The sequence below is a fragment of the Amyelois transitella genome, chromosome 2 (assembly GCF_032362555.1).
Source record: "Amyelois transitella isolate CPQ chromosome 2, ilAmyTran1.1, whole genome shotgun sequence".
Taxonomy (NCBI): Eukaryota; Metazoa; Arthropoda; class Insecta; order Lepidoptera; family Pyralidae; genus Amyelois; species Amyelois transitella.
Window position 1 is genome coordinate 4474070 of NC_083505.1, and position 20272 is coordinate 4494341.

Sequence of the window (20272 nt, forward strand, 5' to 3'; positions counted from 1 at the left end):
TACAATTGCTTTCAGATGGTCCACCTCGCGTAGCGTACACGGGCCTAACACCGGAGTGCGTGGTCCGGGACCTGACGCCGGGACGCCGCTACCGCGTATGGGTGACCGCCTGCAACACCGTGGGCGCCGGGCCCCCCTCCCCCGCCCTCGTGTGCACTACCGCGCCCGCCCCGCCCGACGCCCCGCCCACGCCGCTCGCCTGCGTCCAATCTCCGCACGAGGCCTGCCTCGAGTGGACCTCCCCACCAGACAACGGAGCGCCAATCATTGACTACCGCCTCGAGATGAGCGTTTCCAACGTCGACGACGCGTTCGCTGAAGTCTACCGCGGCGCTGGCACCACCTGCGTCGTCACCAAGCTCACTCCGTTCTCGCCGTACTTCTTCCGGGTGTGCGCCACCAACTCCGCCGGCCGGGGGGCCTGGTCGTGCGTTAAAGATGTGTTCACCCCGCGAGCGCCACCCGCGGCTCCCACCGGGCTGCGACACGAAGCGACCGCCGATAGTTTGCGTCTGTACTGGCGGACGCCTGCCGACCACGGCGCGGAGATACTGAAATACCGCGTCGAAGTGGACAGCTCGTCGTTCGAGACGGAGGGGCCGACGCCGGAGCGGATCGTCGAAGAGTTGGCTCCGGATACGGTGTACCGCGTGCGCGTGGCGGCCTTGAACGAGCTGGGGCTGGGCGAGTGGTCGGAGGAGGCTCGTGCGGCCACGCGGCCTACGCCTCCTTCTCCGCCGGAACTCCGCTTGGCTCTAGCGGCGCACAACTACTTGAAGCTGGAGTGGAACAGTTCGTCGGAGGGCGCGCAGTACTGCGTGGAAATGCGCGGGCCCGACGGCCGCGAGTTCCGCCACGTGTACCGCGGTTCGGCGCGCTCTTGTAAAGTGAAGAAGTTGCGCGAGGCGACTTCCTACACGTTTCGGATACAGGTACATATTTTTTATTAATTAACAGTCTTAGTTAATGTGTAACCTTGAACTTAGCGTAGAAAGGTTTTTCTGCAAGGTCGCGAAAGTCTGGCAGACGTCCCTTCATGAGCGACTGACTTGCAACGGGATTATGATCAGTAGGTAGGGACTAGATCTCAGGGAGGTCTAACGCCAAGAGGATAGAGACTTATACAACTTGCATATTATTTTTTGTAGAAATCAATAGATATCCTTTAATAAAAGAGCTAACCTAAAAAGATTATGAAGATTAATTTATTGAACAAATCAATGTGTTCTACAGGCGAGCGACGACCGCGGCGGCCGCGGCGGCTGGTCGTCCCCCGCGTCGTGGAGCACGCCGCCCGCGCCGCCGCCCGCGCCGCGCCCGCCCGCGCTGCAGCCCGCCCCCCGCGCCGCGCTCGTCGCCTGGGACGCGCTCGACCATGCCGAGTATGTGCTGCAGTGCGCCAAGGCTAAGGATTCCGTCTACAAACAGGTCAACATTTGAATTTAGAATTAAAGTTGCCATTTCTGTGTGCTGTGTTTGCTAGGTGTGCATCTTGGTTTTGAATGTGTAGTGTTCCTTTTAGATGGCATTCTTGTTTCAAATCTAGTGCTTCACTGTATAATCTGTCATTTGATGAGATCACTAATTAGATAGGTCTTGAAGACGTCCATATAGAAATTACTGTCGCTTTTGAAAGTAGACATCTTAAAGTCTCATTTTATGACGTCCACTGATATGCTAAGCGCAGTTGTATTTCATTCGGCTGAAACTATACCACACGGCTTTGTTCAACTTATTACGCTCTTTAGAACGTAAACTGTCAATTTTCATTGTCCAATAAATGTTTTTTATTGTATCCATAGGTGTACGCCGGCAGCGAGAACCAATTCCAACTGGAGGAGCTGGAGGCGGGCGCGGAGTACCTGGTGCGCGTGATGGCGGTGCGCGGCGGGCTGGCCAGCGCGTGGTCGGGCGCGGCGCGGCTGGCGGTGCCCGCGGCGGCGCCGGCGCGGCCGCGGCGCGCGCGCGGCTCGGGCGCCGCCGCCGGCCGCGCGCTGTCGCCGCGGCAGGTGGCGCTGCTGATGGCGGCCGGCTTCCTCATGCTGGCCGTGCTGGTGGCCGTGCTGGTGCAGCGGCTGGTGGAGCCGCGCCCGTGACGCGCGCTCGTGGCGGCGCGCCCGCGCGCTCTGGCGCTGCTTTAAGTCGCCGCCGCCGCCGTCGCTCCTCATGTTGGAGGGGAGAGGGGCTCCCCGAACGTCGCTCCGCTACGTCCCGCAGAAATGTTAATTATTTATATGTACATATTATGTAGATATCATATCGAGTGAAGTGCCGCCGGAAGGAATCTTATTTTGTGTACCTTTTTTGATACGATAGTGGTAATGTGTAATGAAATGAAGATGCTCACGTGTCGTTGCGGTCGAGGACGGCGCGAATCTATTTTTGTCGTAGCTAGATTTACAGCCGCGGGGGCTCACGCCCGACGCGCCTTTTGTAATCGGTATATCGGTGTTTCAAATATTACTGTCAATACTGTAATACCTTTGTGCATGAGAAACGTCTGTATGTGTGAACAAGCTAATATTTTAAATATAAATAAAACATGTTATGATGGAAGTGTTTATTTCTATCTGTATGTTATATCTCGTAAACTTTCATAAATCTTCATTATCTAGTCTCTCTGCAACTTGTTATTTCATTTGTTTTCTGAAGCGACGAGAGTAATTTTATTTATTTATATATATGGTAATATTTTGTATAGTTATATAAAAGTGTACTTCCAATATTTTATTAGTATACTCGACTCTTGTATGTTTTCCATACATTAGATATATTTTATAAAATCATTCAAGTCTGTTGCATGTTTTTTATCAGGATTAAGTATAAGAAATTAGTAAACAAGGTGCTCTATTATTAAAATTCTGTTAAGAGGGGCCTGGTCCCTCGCCTGCAACGAGTTTCCAGTGTGTGTGCTGTGATCACTTCCTTATGCGAATGAGACTGATTTTACAAGTAACTGCTTTGTTTATAGAAATGTTTCAAAACGCTTTCATAACACTTTTGACATTAGCTGTATTTTGTGCTGTTCATGCTGACTTTACTGGGAAGATACGGCCTATCATGTGGCAACATGCGAGTCAAGGCTGGTACAAAACTGTACCGGCAGACTGACATCTGAGATTCGGGTTAAGACGTCAGTCTCTTATATTTTGGTATTTTTTTTACTTCAGCTGCCGTCGCGTGCCCAGCACAGACCGCTCAAACAAATACAATCCGATTTTATATACTCCAAATGCTTATTTGAATAATATTGATGTAACTAATCATATTATATGGTCGATTTGTTTTTATTCATAGAAAATGACCTTTTATGAATGACATAATATAATGAATAGATTAATTGTTTATTAAATTGTAGAGATAACGACTTTTTGAGATTGTTACCACCCGGCGCTAAATATGGAATTGTCATTGAAGTAAACTAAAGAAGGCTGTCCAAGAGGCACTTCGAAAAAAAAAGATATAGTTATTAATCTCTTATTGGTGTTTGTTACTTTAATAACATTATTAGAAAATTGTTAACTGATTTCCATATACATATAAATATTATTCTAAATGAATTTCGTTTTTAGATAAGCAAAGTATCTTTATTAATTATATGTTTTATTGAAAGTTAGTAGTAATTGTCATGCCGTTGTATGAGATTTCCATTTTAAACATTGATGTTTTAGTATATCTTATTACTCACTAGTTAATGTGTCAGATTTCTGGAAATATTATTATATAACGTAATTACATTGAGTATTATCATTGTCACATAGGCCTCTGCATTCAATGATTATATTCGAACCATTGTTAGGTAATAATCGTGTTGGTGTCTTACTTATATTATATACGAGATTACCGTACGTACATATGTTAAATAAACTTCGTAAATATTTAATATTTACTTCTGTGATCAGCTTAATCTTTTCTTTCTATAACTTTATTATTGTTATCGGAGACATTCCTAGGGTACGCGTTGCTTCTGTTTCGAGATAAGCGTTTCGCCTTGTTGTACTCGTTTCTGCAGTCTGCGTTAAATTCACTGCGTGCCTCATTCCGCAAGGCGAAGTAGTAAGCAGAGCTTCACTACTATGTTATTATAAAGTTATATTATTTTCAAAATTTCATAATAATGATGTGCAATTAACAATTTATTTATTTTAATGGCTTAATATAATATTTATTTTAGAAGTGTAACGAATCTTTACGCAACAATGAAGGAATCTAATGTTCCTAATATTTACCCGTCTACACCGGTCACTGCTAAAAGTACTACAGTCAAGCATTCCAACTATATTCCACTTGTAAATAGGCCTAACGAATTTTACGACTATTGAATGTACATCTTGCTTTTATATTGAATATGTAAATAAATCTGATCCTAAAGAGCTTCACAAGAGGCGTGTTTAGACACTGAACATATTGTATGACAATGGGAAAATATACTATACGTGTTGAGACTAAACGTTTTAAATTAATGAGAAGTATGATTAACGGGGATAACATCTCATATTGTATTTGTGTTTGAATAAGTAACGTATAACGAAATGTATATGTTTATAATATAATATTTGATGATGTTATGTATACAATTTATTAAATATGAATATATCAATAAAACTATATTTTGTGTACGATGAATGTTTAATTTTGTATTTTACAACCATAAAAACACAAGTTCTAAGATTTTTACAATAACTTTTTAAAAATAATCATGTTATCAAAACTTTAAAAAAGTCTACATTACATAAAGCACACTTTGGTTATTAGAAGACTAGAAATGTTTTTGTACTATGAGTATTTTACTAGATCTAGTGTCCCCTATCACTTCAGTTGTTTCTATAAGTCTCGTTATGTCGGAGGGAACAATTGGCACGTTTTGATATTCTCGCTATAAACATCTGTGTAGTTGTTCAGGTACGTGTGCTCATCACTGGTTATCTGATCGATGCAGCCTTTGAAATTTTGGGGAAATATCTTCCTTGCTACTGCACTTTCATGGTCCGTTATACCCCCTGCAAATAATTTATGTTGGGTAAACTTTGGATTATGAATATTTCGAAAATAAAGGTTGAGTAGACTTATGTACGTATACATAAGTTATGTTTTCATATGGAGCGAATATTATTTTTAATTTGACAAAGTTACTACTTAGATAAGACTCGCCATGTTATGGAAAAAAATATACGATAAAGATATTGGACCTATTGAAACTTTTTCCTTATTATATTTTAAATTCTTACCTATATATATATCTACGTCTTCATACTCAATATAGCTCAAGCCTGGCTCTTCCGCGTACACCAGTACTCCATCCACAGATACAGTAACATTACTTCGATTTAGCCTGCTCACTAGGGTGTGCCATTCTCCATCTGACAGGAACCCAGCGTGGGGCACCAGGCGAGTGGATGTGGCGGAGTGAACTGAGGGCTCGTGAGTTAAGTTGCGAGGAGAAGACCACGCGAGCTTGAGGAAGCCTCCTTCGAGACCAATTCCGAAATACTCCGTTTCCTGAGGATTGAGGGAATATTGACAACGGGAAGAAGTCGGCAAGGGGTTTGTGTTATTTGTTAATGGGAATTTGAATTCATCGGACCACTGACGCAAGCATAAAAGATCAAAATCAGAAGCTTTCGAAGATCATTAACATATTTTATGCGATAGGTTACCTATATACCTACTACGCACGATATACTTCGTGCGTTTGGAACCCAGGTCTTGCTTGTTATTTAAACTTTTGAAAGCTACAAGTACCCAAACTGCGCAATGTGAAACACGAACTCACCATATTCAACCAAAACAATAGCGCACTCGTATGTGCCGTGGTAAAGTTAAAGGCCACATATCCGCCACGGAATTGCTTTGTGGGTACTCTTTGTTCTGCTACGCGGTGTACTGTGGTCGTCAGGCGGTTTGGGGATAGAAAACTGGTACCATCGAATTGAGGGATCGTTACGTTTATTCCTGAAATATCAACAATATATTTTTAAAAAGCACAAATCAAGTAAGATAAAAAGCAGAAGATATACAAATTTGCATCTACCCTCATTAAAAGAAAATAATCAAGCCACTTAGGGAATGGCAACCTGTTACTATAAGTAATTTGAATCTCAATCCCTTCATCAAGTCAGCAAGCTAAAAGTGGCTTTCAAGTATTTCAAGACTATTATATGTCAGGATAAAGATGTGATATCATGATATCATGTGTAAGTTCATACTCACTATTCTCACAATAGGACCCCCCATAACCCGCGGTGCACACGCATTTCCCCTTCCTACAGAAGCCAGCAGGCGCCGTGCACCTCGTGGAGGGGCAGGCGGCCTCCCTGCGGCATCTCCCCCCTCCCGCCACCCCGCTGCCAGTGCACGCGCACCGAGCTCGTCCCCCCTCCACTGCGCACGCGCCGCCGCACGCCTCCGCGCCGCATGGAGTGCCGTCACAGTCTTCTAGGTTAGCACCTTCTGTAGTTTTGAGTGGGAGAACGTTATTACAGAAGCAAGCCGAGATAGATTGTGCCATGAACATTTTAAGGTTACAAAAAACGCTGTTATAGGCAGTTCTCAATTGTTTGAGATGAAACTCAGTGGACTCCATATGGCTTAGTGATGATAATAAGAATGCTGAAAGTAGTTGCCCCCTTTACTTGGTAATTTATATTGGGAGTCTTCTAATACTTTGATGCTTCTTCCTCCCGGCTTTTGTCTCAGTCGAATTCACACCACTCTGGAGAGGAGCCTGGGGTATGCCTTTGACCATGGATCCTAGTTTGGGTGAGTCAGATTTTTACACGTAACGACTCCCATCAGAACTTCGCAACCTTTGCCGGGAACCTACCCTGTATTGGAACGATCATGGTCCAGGTTTCCTCACGATGTTTTTCCTCACCGTAAAAGCATCGGTTAGTATTCAAATTAATGTGAGTACATAATTTCGAAATATTCATTGGTACATGTCCGAGGTGCATCACGCATTTTAACTAGGCACCTTACCGATTCGACCACCGACTCCCTTTCTTTTCTTCTAAACTTTGATTATTTTCTCTAACTTGGTAATGACTCGTTCAAAAGAAAAAGAAGGGACTAACCCAGTATGTTGTGAGGTTCCAGTGTCAACAAAACATTGTTGACGTGGAAGTTTCTGATGCAGCCAGCATACGACGCGACAGCTCCCGACATCGCATTAAATGGTAATGTCGATAAATCCTTTGCTCCACCTTGAACAAAACATTTAGGTACATTAGTAATTTTGGCCCCTATCAGAAATCTAGTTCCTTTTATAATGACGACAGGTGAATTTCAAACCATACAGAAGTAACATTGTGTATATAATTTTTTATTACCTAGAAGTAGTAGAAATGCTCCTCACTTTCTTTCTCTATTCTGTCCGGACTTTCGTCTTCCTTCATTCTACGTACCTAAGCCTAGGTTTTTTCTATATTCTACAGAACCATCTTGGACTCCATTTCACTCTTTTCTAGTCTACGAAGACTCCGTGTCGACGATACCTAGTTATCAGTAGAAGTACATATATATAGGTACCTAAGAATATAGTAGCGTTGCTGGAGGTGTGTGGATAGGCGTGGGCTCTCATAGCTTCGGTGCTGATGGCTCCATCCACCCACACGTATAGGCGGCTGCCATAGCGACCCGCCTTCACGCTGTGCCATTGTGAGAGCGATATTACTACCCCACTTCGAACCAGGGACGTCAAGCCTGATAGACGATCTGGAAATGATTTGAAAGGTTATAGTTAATTATTACATTAAAATTGTTAACAATACTTAAATGAGCCGATGAAGATCCTTTGTACATAATCTACGTTAGTTTTAAAATAACATTGTAGTTACCTGATGTCTGAAACGCGAGAGTAGCATCTTTTAAATTTGATTTATTTATAGTTAGTTATATAGAGATATCTATTTGATATAACTCGGAGGTTGGAAAAGCCATAGGTTGGTGATGGGATGATCCTGATATGTCACAAAACTTTCTCACCTGTCCACCTGTACTCCAAAAGACCTCCTTGTAGGGATAATGCGGTGTAAAAATGTGGGGTTTGTGCAAACACGATCAGTCCCCGTTCTTTACTCGGTTTGATCTCTGCTTCAAAAGCTAAGCTCACGCTGGAGATTGGCCGAGGATATAATTGGGCATAGGATCGAGTGCCAGTGAACAGAACATCTGTTGGGATGAGATCTGAAACGAAACATTGTAAGGAATAAGGCTAAAGATAAAGTAATAAGTACCAATAAGAATTTTCAGGTTGTAATATGATAATTTTCAACATTCGAACCTACTAAAGAAAACGTCTTATAATATTATTTCTATTAACCACTTTTGACACAAACTAGAGAACTAGGATTGTTGCTGATAGATAGTGGTGTAGATCCCCGTCTTCCCATAGTCGGCTGCGGCTCCGAGGCTGTGAGTAGAAATCGTTCGCTACCCGGTGAAGAGCTGCCGCAGATGCTGTCATGGGAGAAACACGTGGGGCAAAACCAGCTTTCATTGCAGATATATTTTGAATTAATTGCAAGAGTTGCTTAGATACCTTGATCGCAGTAAATGCCCGTCTTTCCATAGGGGCAGTCGCACTGTGGCTCTGATGCCGTGAGCACGCATCGCCCGCGACACGGCGACGAGCTGCCGCAGACGCTGTGGCGGAAGGAACACGTGGGGCCAAACCAGCCTTCGTTGCAGATGCACCTAGAATTGTGGGGATGTTGACGCTTTGATCTCTTTGTCCTACAGATTATGTGATTTTACTGTTTTAAATGTATGCAAGCTGGCGTTATTGTTTGTAAGAGTCAAAAGTTTTCTAGGAACTTTTAATGATTTGGTTTCTGGATTTCTAGTCTCAGAACTTTCTGTTATCTCATTGTTGTAATAATTAGGCGAGAAGCGGGTAGATTCTTAGAGTCCATACCCATAAGTAGCTGGTGAGTGTATGCACACTCCGTGCGGCGCGTTACAAGACTTAGCGGTGCATTGCGCCACGCCACACTGCCCCGCGCCGCGCCCCGCTGCGGGCCGGCTGCCCACCGCGCCCGCCACGTCCCACACGCAGCCGCGCCAACCAGAGTGGAGAGGCAAGTCGTGGGGAAGATCCGAGAAACCCGGGGATGGGTGGCCTCCTGGATAGATTATTAAAAGACTAGTATAAAATCTTCAGCCGATAAAGCATTAAAAGGTGCGGAAGCAACTGGTAACTTGAATAACTAGTGTGGTATTTTCAATCCTACATATGTAGGATTGAAAACCACACTAAAAGCACCATCATATGAATGTTTGCTAGTAATAAAAAAAGCAGACTTCTAAAATGCCTGAACCGATGAATGAAAAATTTCTTACCAACATAGACGTAAGGCAACAAGGCCATCTTGGGTTGGTGCGCGGGCGCATTGCCGGACGCGTTGAAGCGGTTGTCCACGCTGAACCCGGCCGAGCGACCTCTCCTCCACACTCGCACGGTGTGACCTCCGCGACGAGGGGTTAGGGCCCGAGATGAGAACACACGTCGAGGACCTAGCCGTAAAAAATCTAGATACAGATAAGTAGATACTGAAGACGTATACGACTACTCCCACGTAACCTCTTTTAAGCTTGAGTCTCAAACTATATACATACTTATAATCACGTCTATATCCTTTGCGGGGAAGCTAGACCCAGTAGTCTTGAAACGTGAAAGACGTTTCAAACTACCTACATTCCAAGTTTTGTAAAAATTCTTTTTTGAGGTTTTGTTGTTTTGTTTTGTTTTGACAAACGTAACTAATTTATACTAGTCGAAGAAATACGAACCACTGCCCATATTCCAAGTCAGCATAATGTATCCCTTGACAAAGGTCAGAGCTAGATGTTGGCTCCTCGAGTCATGGCGACCCGCCTGCCCCACGAAGACTAGCAACGCGATTTGTTCCATGTCCGCGGTCTGAAAGCGCAGGCGGATGTCTAAACGGTCCGAGTTGAGGGCCATCGGAGACAGAGGGTAGATGAGGTATGATGACACGCCGGTGCTGATTGGGGCCAGCGATGGTCGGGTTATTTCCACATCTGAAATGAATGAGGATGTCACTTGTCTGTTCTATAAATTACTTACTTGTGATAACATTTATTGTTGGTTGTGGTCGAATTTGAGCTGTTTTCTATTGCTATCCTTAGTTCAATTACTCATCCCCTATTTACAGGACGCTGACGATTCCGTCACGGCTCGCCTTGCTATGTCATCGCCCTGATCTAGACCCAAGTATTAAAAGAAACACTCATTATACTCGCAGAAGATGGCCTTGCTTTCCGAAGCTGAGTAATATCTACTCTGATTGCTCGTTTCTCACATATGAAGTTCTCACAGCGACGGCCGGAGCAACTGGTCCAACTTACTATACTCGCAGAAGATGCCATGTTTCCCGTAGGGGCAGAGGCACAGGAATCCACTGCCGGGGTGCCGCACGCAACTGCCGCCTGACTGGCACGGGTTGTTCTCGCATATGGAGCTCTCGCAGTGGGAACCGCTCCAACTGTACGTAGGACAATTATTAAATTAAACCTATTTATTAAAATTTATGTGGTATACAAATAGAAACAATAAAATTAAGTAAGTATATTAGAAGCAACTATAATACAGAAAATTAAAAAAAAAGATTTTTATATAGGCTGCCCATCTGACCCCCTAAATAGTACCTTTGTCTATAAATGTATCCCTGCCTGTATGATATCCTTCATAATAATCTTATTTTTAATGTGGATAGACGATCCGACGATTCTTAGATTCTTACAGCCCTTGTTACATCTACTATATGTTTTTCTGCTGGAACTAACGAAACAACCAAACCAAGTCTTACCCATTACTGCAGGAACAGGTATATCCATCTCCGCTATCGTTGCAGTACCCTCCGTTCAGACAGGGCGCTGACAGACACGCCAGAGACGAACACTCGCTCACCTCGCCAGCCTCCACCGCGTCTCCAAACACGGACCGTTTCTCTCCATTTACCTGTGGTTCGAAAATCAAAAGAAATGATTGAGAGCTTCTGATTGGTTGGTGACATAGCCGAATTAGGTTGCTAATTGTGGGTAAGGGTAAGCACGTAATAACTATAACAAAAATCCGTTTAGAAATCGAAAGAGTATATAACGATGTGTAGGTATAATAACAATTTGATATTAATGATGCATTGTGATGATATTAATGATGATTAGTATTGATTATTTTTTTTATATAAAAGACATCAACGAGTTCGTTCTTTTTAAATTTAGGCAATTATGTGATGAATTTTATTGAAATACTAGAGGCCGCCCGCGACTTCGTCCGCATGGAAACCCTATCAATCCCGTGGGAACTCCGGGATAAAAAGTAGCCTATATGTTATTCTGGGTCTTCAGCTACCTACATACCAAATTTCATCTTAATCAGTTCAGTAGTTTTTGCGTGAAAGAGTAACAAACATCCATACAAACTTTCGCCTTTATAATAGTAGTAGGATCGTTTCAGATGCATGAATTATTATTATAATCATGTTGTTCTTGTATGTTATGTTAAAATTAAGAACTATCATTTTTTGTTGTGATATAGCCCTTTAGAAACGTACCCTTATTAGTAGCACCTAAATTTCTACTATATTACATAAGGTGTAAATCTTATCATTAATCAATAAATACCTATTAGAGCAATTAAAACGAGAAAACAATATTTAATTTCTTACAATCAGATCCTTGATGCAGCCAACAAATGGCTTGGTGTCAGCGTCTCTCACGTCGGGTGCATTGCCGAGGTAAAGCGTAGTGTTGTGGTCCAAACTCGAGATGTTGGCCACCTGCCCCCCACTCATTGCTACGGTGTCGTTCAAGCGAAGAGTCGCGTTGCAATGTTGTTCTTGTAAGTAGAGATCCAATCTGGAAATAAGAATTTTTTAATTTATTTTCTAGGAGAAACAACAGCTCGTCTTAACGAAATAATTAACTTTTAGTTATCAACAAAAAGAGTAACATTTTTCTATGATGTTAAATTTATATATTACTTCTGGTTGACCTGTAGCTATGTTGTTAAATCCGTAATCAAGTTGAATGTTGAAGAGTACTAGATGGTAGAATACATTAATGATTTCTTTAGCATAAAGCATAGAATAAACTTTTAAGAGTACCTAATTGGTATTGGCTGTGATCATTACCTGGTTTCGATCTTCATAGGATACCCTTTATTGACAAACGTTTTCAGTTCACTCAACAGCATGGTCTGGTATCCACAGGAAAATTTAAATTTCAGTAGCCCAGACATCATACACAACTCCATGTAGACTCCTTTAGCTATATCGACGTGCATTATTTGTCCATCTGTTATGAGAGTTCTAGCATTGAATTCTATACTTATTGATGTCTCATTACTCAATTTATGAGTTATGAATGAATTTCCTCCGAAAGCTGCCGAGGTGATTGTGATTGTCTCATCGCAAAACCGTCCTGCGTAGTTGAAGTAACAATGGCACTAAAAGTATGGAAAATATGTTAACGTATAGGTGGCTAGTAAAAAAGTAATTAATTAGTAGGTACCTAGTTAGTTAGTAGGTAGTTTAGGTATATTACGGAATATTCAAAGAGAATATCCGAAACTCGAACATAATTTTATTAAAATTAATCGAATGAATTAAATTTCACAAATTAAATTTCTCTAGTCCCACATAATATGATACTTACCCGAATGCCATGCGGAGTATTGATGCAGTTTCCATGATTGTGACACATCGAATCAGAACATTCATATTGTTGAGTGGTATACAAAGTGGAAGTTTCAAAACTAGTGGTCGATTCCATGACTTCAGTTGTCGAGTGTTCTGTTGTCAAAGGATGTTCGGTTGCCGCGTGTTCAGTTGGAGTGTCGGTGAACATTTTCTCTGTAGTAACATCTCCTTTGGGAGTCGAAGTCATTTCTGCTGATATTTCTGTTGTCATAAGTGATGTAGACGATGAAACAATAGGTGTAGATGATTCTGTTGTAAAAACCGATTCATTTGAAGGTAATGTAGTCACATCTGTTATTTCTGTCTCAGTTGTAATCGGTGTTAGAAATTCTGGTGTTTCTTTAGTCGTAACTATTGTTGTTGTATCTGCTACGATTATTTCTGTTAATGTAGTTTCTGTGTCTACTGACACCAAATTTGTTGTTGAATCGGTTGTCTCACAGTTCTCTTTACATTCTGTTGGTATATCAGTTCTAGAATTTTCTGAATCTATAGTAACAGCTGTCGGTACTTCACCAGTTGCAGTTAAAGATGTTAATGTGGTATCAGTTTCTGAAGTAGCTGTGAATTCTGTTGTTTGAATTGTTTCCGTTTCAGAGTTTATCGTTGTTATTATTTCTTTAGCTGTTAGTGTCAATTCGGTGGTAGTTACAATTTCTGTTGGTAAAACTGTGGTAGTTATTGTAGTCATTTCTGTTTCTTTTATAGGAGGGGTCGTTGAAGTACTATCGTTAAATATTGGAGTGTACGCTGTTATTATTTCAGTAGAACTCAGTTCTTCTTGTAAAGAAGATAAAGAAAACGTTGGTTCGGTTGAACTAGTGATAGGTGTGGGACTGACATATTCACAATCGTAGGTCCCATCTTCCAAAATCAAACATTCACAAAGAGTTCCCGTGAGCAAAGGGGGACATGAACATGTGAAGTTGTCCACTCCATCGATACACGAACCGCCATTCATGCATCTGAAACGATATTTCAATAAAATTCATCACTTGATTGATGAGCTAGCAGGCTTTCTAATATAGTAATCTATTATAGAGTCTAAGGGCAAGGTTTTGTAGCCTGTGAATTCAATCTGTACAGGTGCAAAGAAGACGAGATAAAAAGTGGAACATAAGCTCAAATGATGTCTTAGTACCCATTAAGGAACAAAGATGCGATATTTTTTAACGACTCGTATCACAGTATGGACTAAAATAAATATACCGTGGTCCAAGAAGACATTCATCATACTGCAGCTCACACCGCTCTCCGTGGTAATCGGGCACACAGTAGCATACCCTTACACCGTCTTCCACCACGCACAAGGCATTGTTGCTACATGAATTCTCGTCGCAAAACTCAATTTGTACTTCGCAGCTCTTGCCGGTGTATCCTGAAACATACGTTATGAAAAGTTAACGACTTTTAAAAATTATTAAGTACGGTATATGGAATCGGTATAAGAATTCGAATTTTTAAAGACCTTACGAAAAATTCGGCAAAAATAGGACGCAAAATGCCTTTAAGATTCATCAATTACTAAACTTACTTAATGACTTATTATATGTATAAAATAAATATAAAATTATATTTTCTCATTATGACATTTAAAACAAAAGAAAGTTGTTTTTTCCTCAATAAACAATTTATTTACTTACCGAAAGCACAAGCACACATGTAATCCGCGTGTATGTCAATGCAAATACCACCATTCTGACACGGGTTCGACTGGCATTCGTCTATTTGGTCCTCGCAGTACCGACCAGCCCACCCTGAAATATAGTATTACCAGTTATTTCGTTGACAAATAAAAAAAGATAGGTTACGCCATTATCAAATCATAGAACTTTTGAACGTCCTATGTCAATGAGTGAACTATGTAAAGATAAATATGTTGTGCTCGTTGATTCAACGGTAGCTATACCTGTAAACTTTAGTCCCTTTATAGTTTTAGTGTGTAAAAACAGGGGGCCATGTTTCTTTGTCTGAAAGAGATTCCTTATAGGTGTAAAAACAGCTGTTGTCATTGGTTGCCCTTTAAAATCCTACCTTTTTATGTAAGTAGGCAAATAATTTACAAAACAAATTTAATAACAGATAAACGTAAACACAAACCTGGCAAACATTCACAATAAAACTTGAACCCTGGTCCTTCGATGCACTTAGCACCGTTGTAACAGCGCACCTCCCCGGTAGTGTTGCACACAGCGATGTCCACCTCGCAGTGGTCCCCGGAGAACCCAGGAACACAGGAGCAGACGTAGCCGTTGGTCAGGTCAATGCAAGTGCCATTGTTCAGGCACGGGTTCGACTCGCATTCATTGAAGTTGGTCTCGCAATTGTCGCCTAAAAAACATTAAGTACACTATATATAAAAAACAATCCAAAATTTACTAAGCTTTTATTATTGCCTCGTTCGAAAGCAAAGCAAAATATGTATTAGTGCTCTATGAACGATTTCGTTGTGGCGTTTTTATCTAATCTACTTATACTATTACGTAATACAAAGAGTTAAAGTTTTTAACTTTTTTTGTATGTTTGTATGGGCTAATTTTCGGCAATACTGATCACGAAAAGAAATTCACCATTAAAAGGTACATTTTTAGTATTTATTCTATATAGGTGTGGACTTCCTTTGCAAAAATACTCGTATATAAACTTTAGCCTTTGGTCGCATTTTACAATGACACATATCTACGGTAATTTTTCTTATATGCCAAAACTTTAATTTCGTTATATTAGAAATGTTTTTTTTTTCGCTTTACCTATAAATCCGTCAGGGCACGAGCAGTTGTATGACGCTATTCCATCTATGCAGCTTCCCCCATTCAGGCAGGGGGATGACCAACATTCATCCCAGTTGGTCTGACATTGGACGCCTGTGTAGCCGTCCACGCAATAACATGAATAAGTGCTGTAAAGAAGAAGTACTGAGATCAAATATTCATTTGTAATAACAAGTATAATTTCATATCATAGTTAACCAGGTTAACCTATAACATCTTAGGCATTTACATAGATGAATGCACTGCATCTCTTGACGTCATTCGATTTTTGAGTATGGAAAGTTAAAGACCTTAATTATTTTAAAAAAAGAGAAACATTTGTTAAGCGCATAACTTGGATGTCGTAAATTATTTGTAATCATTCGTCACTGCTTTCTCATATGAATAATAAAAAAAAAATAGGTACCTATTTAAGTGACTTGAAAGAATCTCTTATTGATCGTTAATAATTCAAATATTCACCTGTTTATATCGTCGATGCATATACCATGCATGCAAGGGTTGCTGAGGCAGGAGACGCCGCCATACACGACGCGGATTGCCATCAACAGCCAACATGTGACCCGAAGAGCTGCTCCGCTGTAATCCCGCGACATAGCGCCTTCGCTCGGACTTAGCGATTACGACATCTTGCGCTGGATTGGTGTGTATGTGAGTTATTTTTCCTGATAGACGGGACTCTACTTCTACGAGACTATACTAGAGATATAAACGAACTCGTTCCAAATTATTTTCATTTTTGCACGGCTTTCTTAGAAGTATACATTCGGGGAAAACGACTTTCAAGGAAATTAGGGTAAGGTTAAATAGAGAGATAGAAATTATTTATTTTAATATAAAATTATTTTTCTTCTTAAAGTAGACTAATCTATACTAATATTATAAACGTGAAACTGTATTTGTTTGTTCGTCTTTCATGTAAAACCAAAACTATATCCATGAAATTAATAAGTAAGTATTTAGATACATTAGTACGAAGAAGGAGAGGGTAATTTTCAAAGCTTGTTAAAAATATATGAATATATACCTAATTTGATCTACAATCATACTTTATACTATGTTTAAATAGAAGTTTTAAAGATAGAAGATAGGTACCTACTTACTAAAATATCAAAATGTTTACAACACCTACATGTATGCAGTCATTACTTACATTCAAAATCACTGTAATTATTTCCAATTCAAATAGGCTACCTATCTACTGATTTCATATGACACTAAATCAACTGAATAAAAACTGTAACCTCGTTTATTCTCGAGGTGTGGTTGTGGTCGCTCTCGCCATGGTAACGGTAAAGCACAACGTTTTAAAGGAACCACTCGGCGTTAAATTATTGACAAAATTCCAACACTGGCTCAGTATAATCAACAAAGTGCTGGCAGTAGGTCACGAACACAATTAACTTAGATAAAAATTTATACATATTTATACATTTAAATAAAAGTTCAAGTTAGGTAACCAACGTTCATTTTGTATCATATAAGGCATATTTATTAACAATGGTTTCGAAAAGCACAAGTCCTTCATGATAAGACCTAACTAGGTAGGTTTATCGAAAATCGACAGTACCTACCTAGTTATCTCTAAGTACATAGCTTTATGCACTTTCTTAGCTTTTAATAAACAGTCTTTCTGCTGATTTTTTATGTGCTTAGATTTACAAAATTCGTAACAGATTTTGTTTGATGCGTCAACTTTTATGTATTAAAAAGTTAGTTCATAGGTGTCAAGTAAGTTGTGATCGAAATCTGTGGTAAAATAATTTGAAATAAATAAATAAATTGATTATTAATAAAAAAAAATTGTGCCGTGTGGTTCCCGGCATTAATAAGTAAAAGAATAGGACCGCTCCTTATCTTTCTCATGGATGTCGTAAAAGACGACTAAGGCATAGGCTGGAATAAACTTGGGATTCTTCTTTTATGCGATTGGCTAGCAACCTGTCACTATTTGAATCTCAATTCTATCATCAAGCTGAGTGTGGTCTATCAGTCTTTTCTAGACTATTGGCTCCGTCTGCCCTGCAAAGGATATAGATGTGACTATATGTATGAATGTATGTAAAAGATTTGTATTATTGTATGTTTGTAACGAATGAACTTAAATCACGTTTAAATTTACCGCCAAAAATGTGAATCCTCGCCTATTCAAGCCGCAACCAATGAAATAAATACATTACAATCATCTGTTTCTGACATCCAATGATGGCGAAGCTGTCAAATACGTTCGAAAGTAAAACAAATTTTGGCAAAATATAAAACCTTTGTTTTGGTTAAATTATTTACAGATAAAATCAGAGATATTTGTTTTAAGCGAGAATTTTATATTGTCTGTAAAATAGGCACCACTATTTTCATTTGTATTTTAGTGTTGCTAGCTTGTTTTATATATAGGGAGGTTCGGGACAAAATCCAAGTCAAAACCAAATGACAAAACTCGAAACTTTCTTCTTTCATCCAACCAACATATGTATATGTGAATTCAATCAACCAATGTTCAAAACGTTTCTTATCCGGAAATGAAAGGTTCGCCGAAATGAAATCGTTGTTGTATCTATATAAGTTCTGTTCAGTTTTATTCATTATTCCACAAATTTAATTAGAACGAGACCTGCTACGATAATTTGCGGTCGTCTTAAAGTAGTTTATGTGGTAGTTTTTATTGAAATTTGCTTTAAAGCTAACTAGTGAAAATGGATCCTGGTATCCTTTGTTTCCACCATTGTGAGCACAAAGTATTTTGTACTATTATTCCAGAAGAATGTCCTGTATGCCATCAAAAATTAGACAGATATGACTACAATCTGCTGCCGTTCAGGTACCTGAAATTTAAAATAACATAATTTTATAGAAGGTATTATTACTGCTTTACTTTTTGTTGTTGCTAAGTGCCCTATTTTTGTTTTCAGGGTGCCCTATCCTTTTGTAAAAGCCTCCCAGCATCCAAGGGCAATTGTTATGAAACCTACTCATGGAGATTTTCTTAAGTAAGTATTTCACATTTTCTAATAAGTATCTTGTTGGTCATTTTTATTGAGACTTCTAGATTGTGTAGAATCTGAAATGTTGCAGCTGTTGCATTTGTATTATGCTTTAATTAATGGTCTTCTGTGTTCCCTGTCCAAACTGTGTCAATATATAAATTTTTAAACAATTATTTCAGTGATTATTACAATTCTAAAGACTTGCACATAGGAGTAACCAATTCCCTTGGTTGTGTAGTAGAATTTAATGAAGAAGGTATTCGAGGTGTGGATACAAACACCAAGAAGTGGAGCTGCCGAGACACCACGGCTGAATGGGACCAATGTCTGCTGCTGGAGCAGTTTGACGAACTCTGGAATGAAATATGGGATAGTGTTCTATTGAAGGTGAGTATGAAAGTTACAATTAATATGTGTGACTTATCTATTAACAAAGTAGTTGAATTTCTAGTTTAGTAATTAAATCTAAAAAAACTAATTACCAAATTGTTCTAAATCTCTCAGGTGAGTCTCAGTCCATTGTGGGGGGCGGAAAGGTACAATGAAGACAGACACAACTGTTTTACTTTTGTACTAGCATTCCTACGGGCCTTAGACTGCGGTGAACTCTCTGAAAAGGCTCAGGACCCCAAGTTGTTCTGCAAGCAATATGTTGTCCCTAGAACATCCTCTGCAGGGAAATATATTTCACTTTACCGACAACTCAAAAGGCAGAGCTTCTTCGTACAGAACCAATGATAGGCTATAAAATATTTTATTGTATTTATTTAAACATATTCAGTATTAACTGTGATGTATTTTAGTTTAGGTGTAAGGCTCTTAAATTCAAGTGCATTTAATTTAGACCAATGATGTTTGTTTAACAAGGAATAGTTTTTGCCTTTTGGTTGGTTTCTTAAGGTTTTTAAGTATAAGTATTTATTTCTTGTTATTTTTTTCAATTTTGTTTATTGAGTAAGGGAGGTATATATTTTTTGTAATATCTGGATATTGTGTATGGTATATTATTGTATTTCCTGGAAACTCACCTCACGATCTGATCTTCCAGGTACATTAAGCCACTTAATAAAATAACAATTCAAAGTTGGTATAGTTTATTATGTAATTCGCTGTATATATGCGTCCAAGACAAATATTGCACTATAAGCATAATTTAGACAAAGGTATTTGTTTTGGTCAGATTGAAGACCAAAGATTGTGATAATTTCTTAGTTTTGATGTTTTCTTGAATTTAATTTATTGTTTAACAATATTTAAGTTATAACAAGAATCTTGCCATTACTGACTTTGTATGTTTGTAAAAAGTCCAAAAAGCCTTTGAATAGTTAATTTATAAGTAGGATACAAGCATAAAGATTTGCCCGTACTGTGCAATGACCAAATTATGACTTTTAATAAAGTATGATGTGTGATTCTGAAGGAATTGAAGGGGTCAGCCACCTTGCACGTGACTCACTACACAGATTGGCATTCACAGTATTACCACGTATAGCATTTGATCTTCCATCTTTTTTGAGGTTTGTATATCACTGTATGGCTTTATATGAATATATCTTAATAGGTACTTTACGTACTTTGTCGGTAAATTTTAGAGGTTGACTACATACTTAGAAAAATAAAAAGCCTACAAACATGTGATATTTACAACCACACAGTGAGATATCGACCCTAATATTTAGGTAGAAACATATTTACCAAGTATTCACTAATAAGGTTGTAGTACATATCTTTCCATTTTTCCATCAACTGCATTTATAGATAGGTACTTCGAAAAATACAATTGTATCCTTTGTAA

General features: G+C 39.6%; 3 protein-coding genes across 5 annotated transcripts in view; 2 read left to right on the forward strand and 1 right to left on the reverse strand.

The window, feature by feature from the left end:
* The window catches only part of LOC106143137 (fibronectin type-III domain-containing protein 3A), a 51881-nt gene extending 47255 nt beyond the window's left edge, over window positions 1-4626 (forward strand). For all 3 annotated transcript variants that reach the window (XM_013345144.2, XM_060946123.1, XM_060946158.1), the window contains 3 exons: window positions 16-932; window positions 1234-1428; window positions 1803-4626. In XM_013345144.2, the coding sequence (XP_013200598.1) occupies window positions 16-932; window positions 1234-1428; window positions 1803-2096 (1406 nt within the window). In that variant the 3' untranslated portion in view covers window positions 2097-4626. The remainder of the gene's footprint in view (window positions 1-15; window positions 933-1233; window positions 1429-1802) is intronic.
* A 2-nt stretch (window positions 4627-4628) lies between these two features.
* On the reverse strand, window positions 4629-16752 carry LOC106142989 (protein eyes shut). The gene is made up of 22 exons (XM_060946010.1): window positions 16647-16752; window positions 15956-16128; window positions 15473-15621; window positions 14823-15053; window positions 14366-14479; window positions 13932-14100; window positions 12679-13687; window positions 12156-12469; window positions 11691-11880; window positions 10830-10981; window positions 10369-10505; window positions 9790-10041; window positions 9340-9513; window positions 8915-9122; window positions 8540-8694; window positions 7984-8184; window positions 7528-7713; window positions 7074-7202; window positions 6211-6450; window positions 5774-5952; window positions 5229-5499; window positions 4629-5000 (listed from the first exon to the last, which is right to left on the reverse strand). The coding sequence occupies exons 2-22, from the start codon at window positions 16087-16089 to the stop codon at window positions 4837-4839; spliced, it is 4758 nt and encodes a 1585-aa protein (XP_060801993.1). The 5' UTR covers window positions 16090-16128; window positions 16647-16752; the 3' UTR covers window positions 4629-4836.
* A 1425-nt stretch (window positions 16753-18177) lies between these two features.
* LOC106143021 (MKRN2 opposite strand protein) lies at window positions 18178-19215 on the forward strand. The gene is made up of 4 exons (XM_013344984.2): window positions 18178-18311; window positions 18403-18480; window positions 18657-18864; window positions 18982-19215. Exons 1-4 carry the CDS (start codon window positions 18187-18189, stop codon window positions 19213-19215), a joined length of 645 nt encoding a protein of 214 aa, XP_013200438.1. The 5' UTR covers window positions 18178-18186.
* Window positions 19216-20272: the final 1057 nt, after the last annotated feature.

What these genes read in the sequence shown, in the direction of transcription:
- LOC106142989 (XM_060946010.1), bottom strand. Translation starts at nt 16,089, where the DNA reads ATGTCGCGGGATTACAGCGGAGCAGCTCTTCGGGTCACATGTTGGCTG. An exon ending in GTGCCCTGACGGATTTATAG is followed by an intron (nt 15,054 to 15,472) that starts GTAAAGCGAAAA and finishes AATGTTTTTTAG; the next exon opens with GCGACAATTGCGAGACCAAC. An exon ending in CCTATGAAGATCGAAACCAG is followed by an intron (nt 11,881 to 12,155) that starts GTAATGATCACA and finishes TCTTATTTCCAG; the next exon opens with ATTGGATCTCTACTTACAAG.
- LOC106143021 (XM_013344984.2), top strand. Translation starts at nt 18,187, where the DNA reads ATGGATCCTGGTATCCTTTGTTTCCACCATTGTGAGCACAAAGTATTT. An exon ending in TACAATCTGCTGCCGTTCAG is followed by an intron (nt 18,312 to 18,402) that starts GTACCTGAAATT and finishes TTTTGTTTTCAG; the next exon opens with GGTGCCCTATCCTTTTGTAA. An exon ending in GGGATAGTGTTCTATTGAAG is followed by an intron (nt 18,865 to 18,981) that starts GTGAGTATGAAA and finishes TAAATCTCTCAG; the next exon opens with GTGAGTCTCAGTCCATTGTG.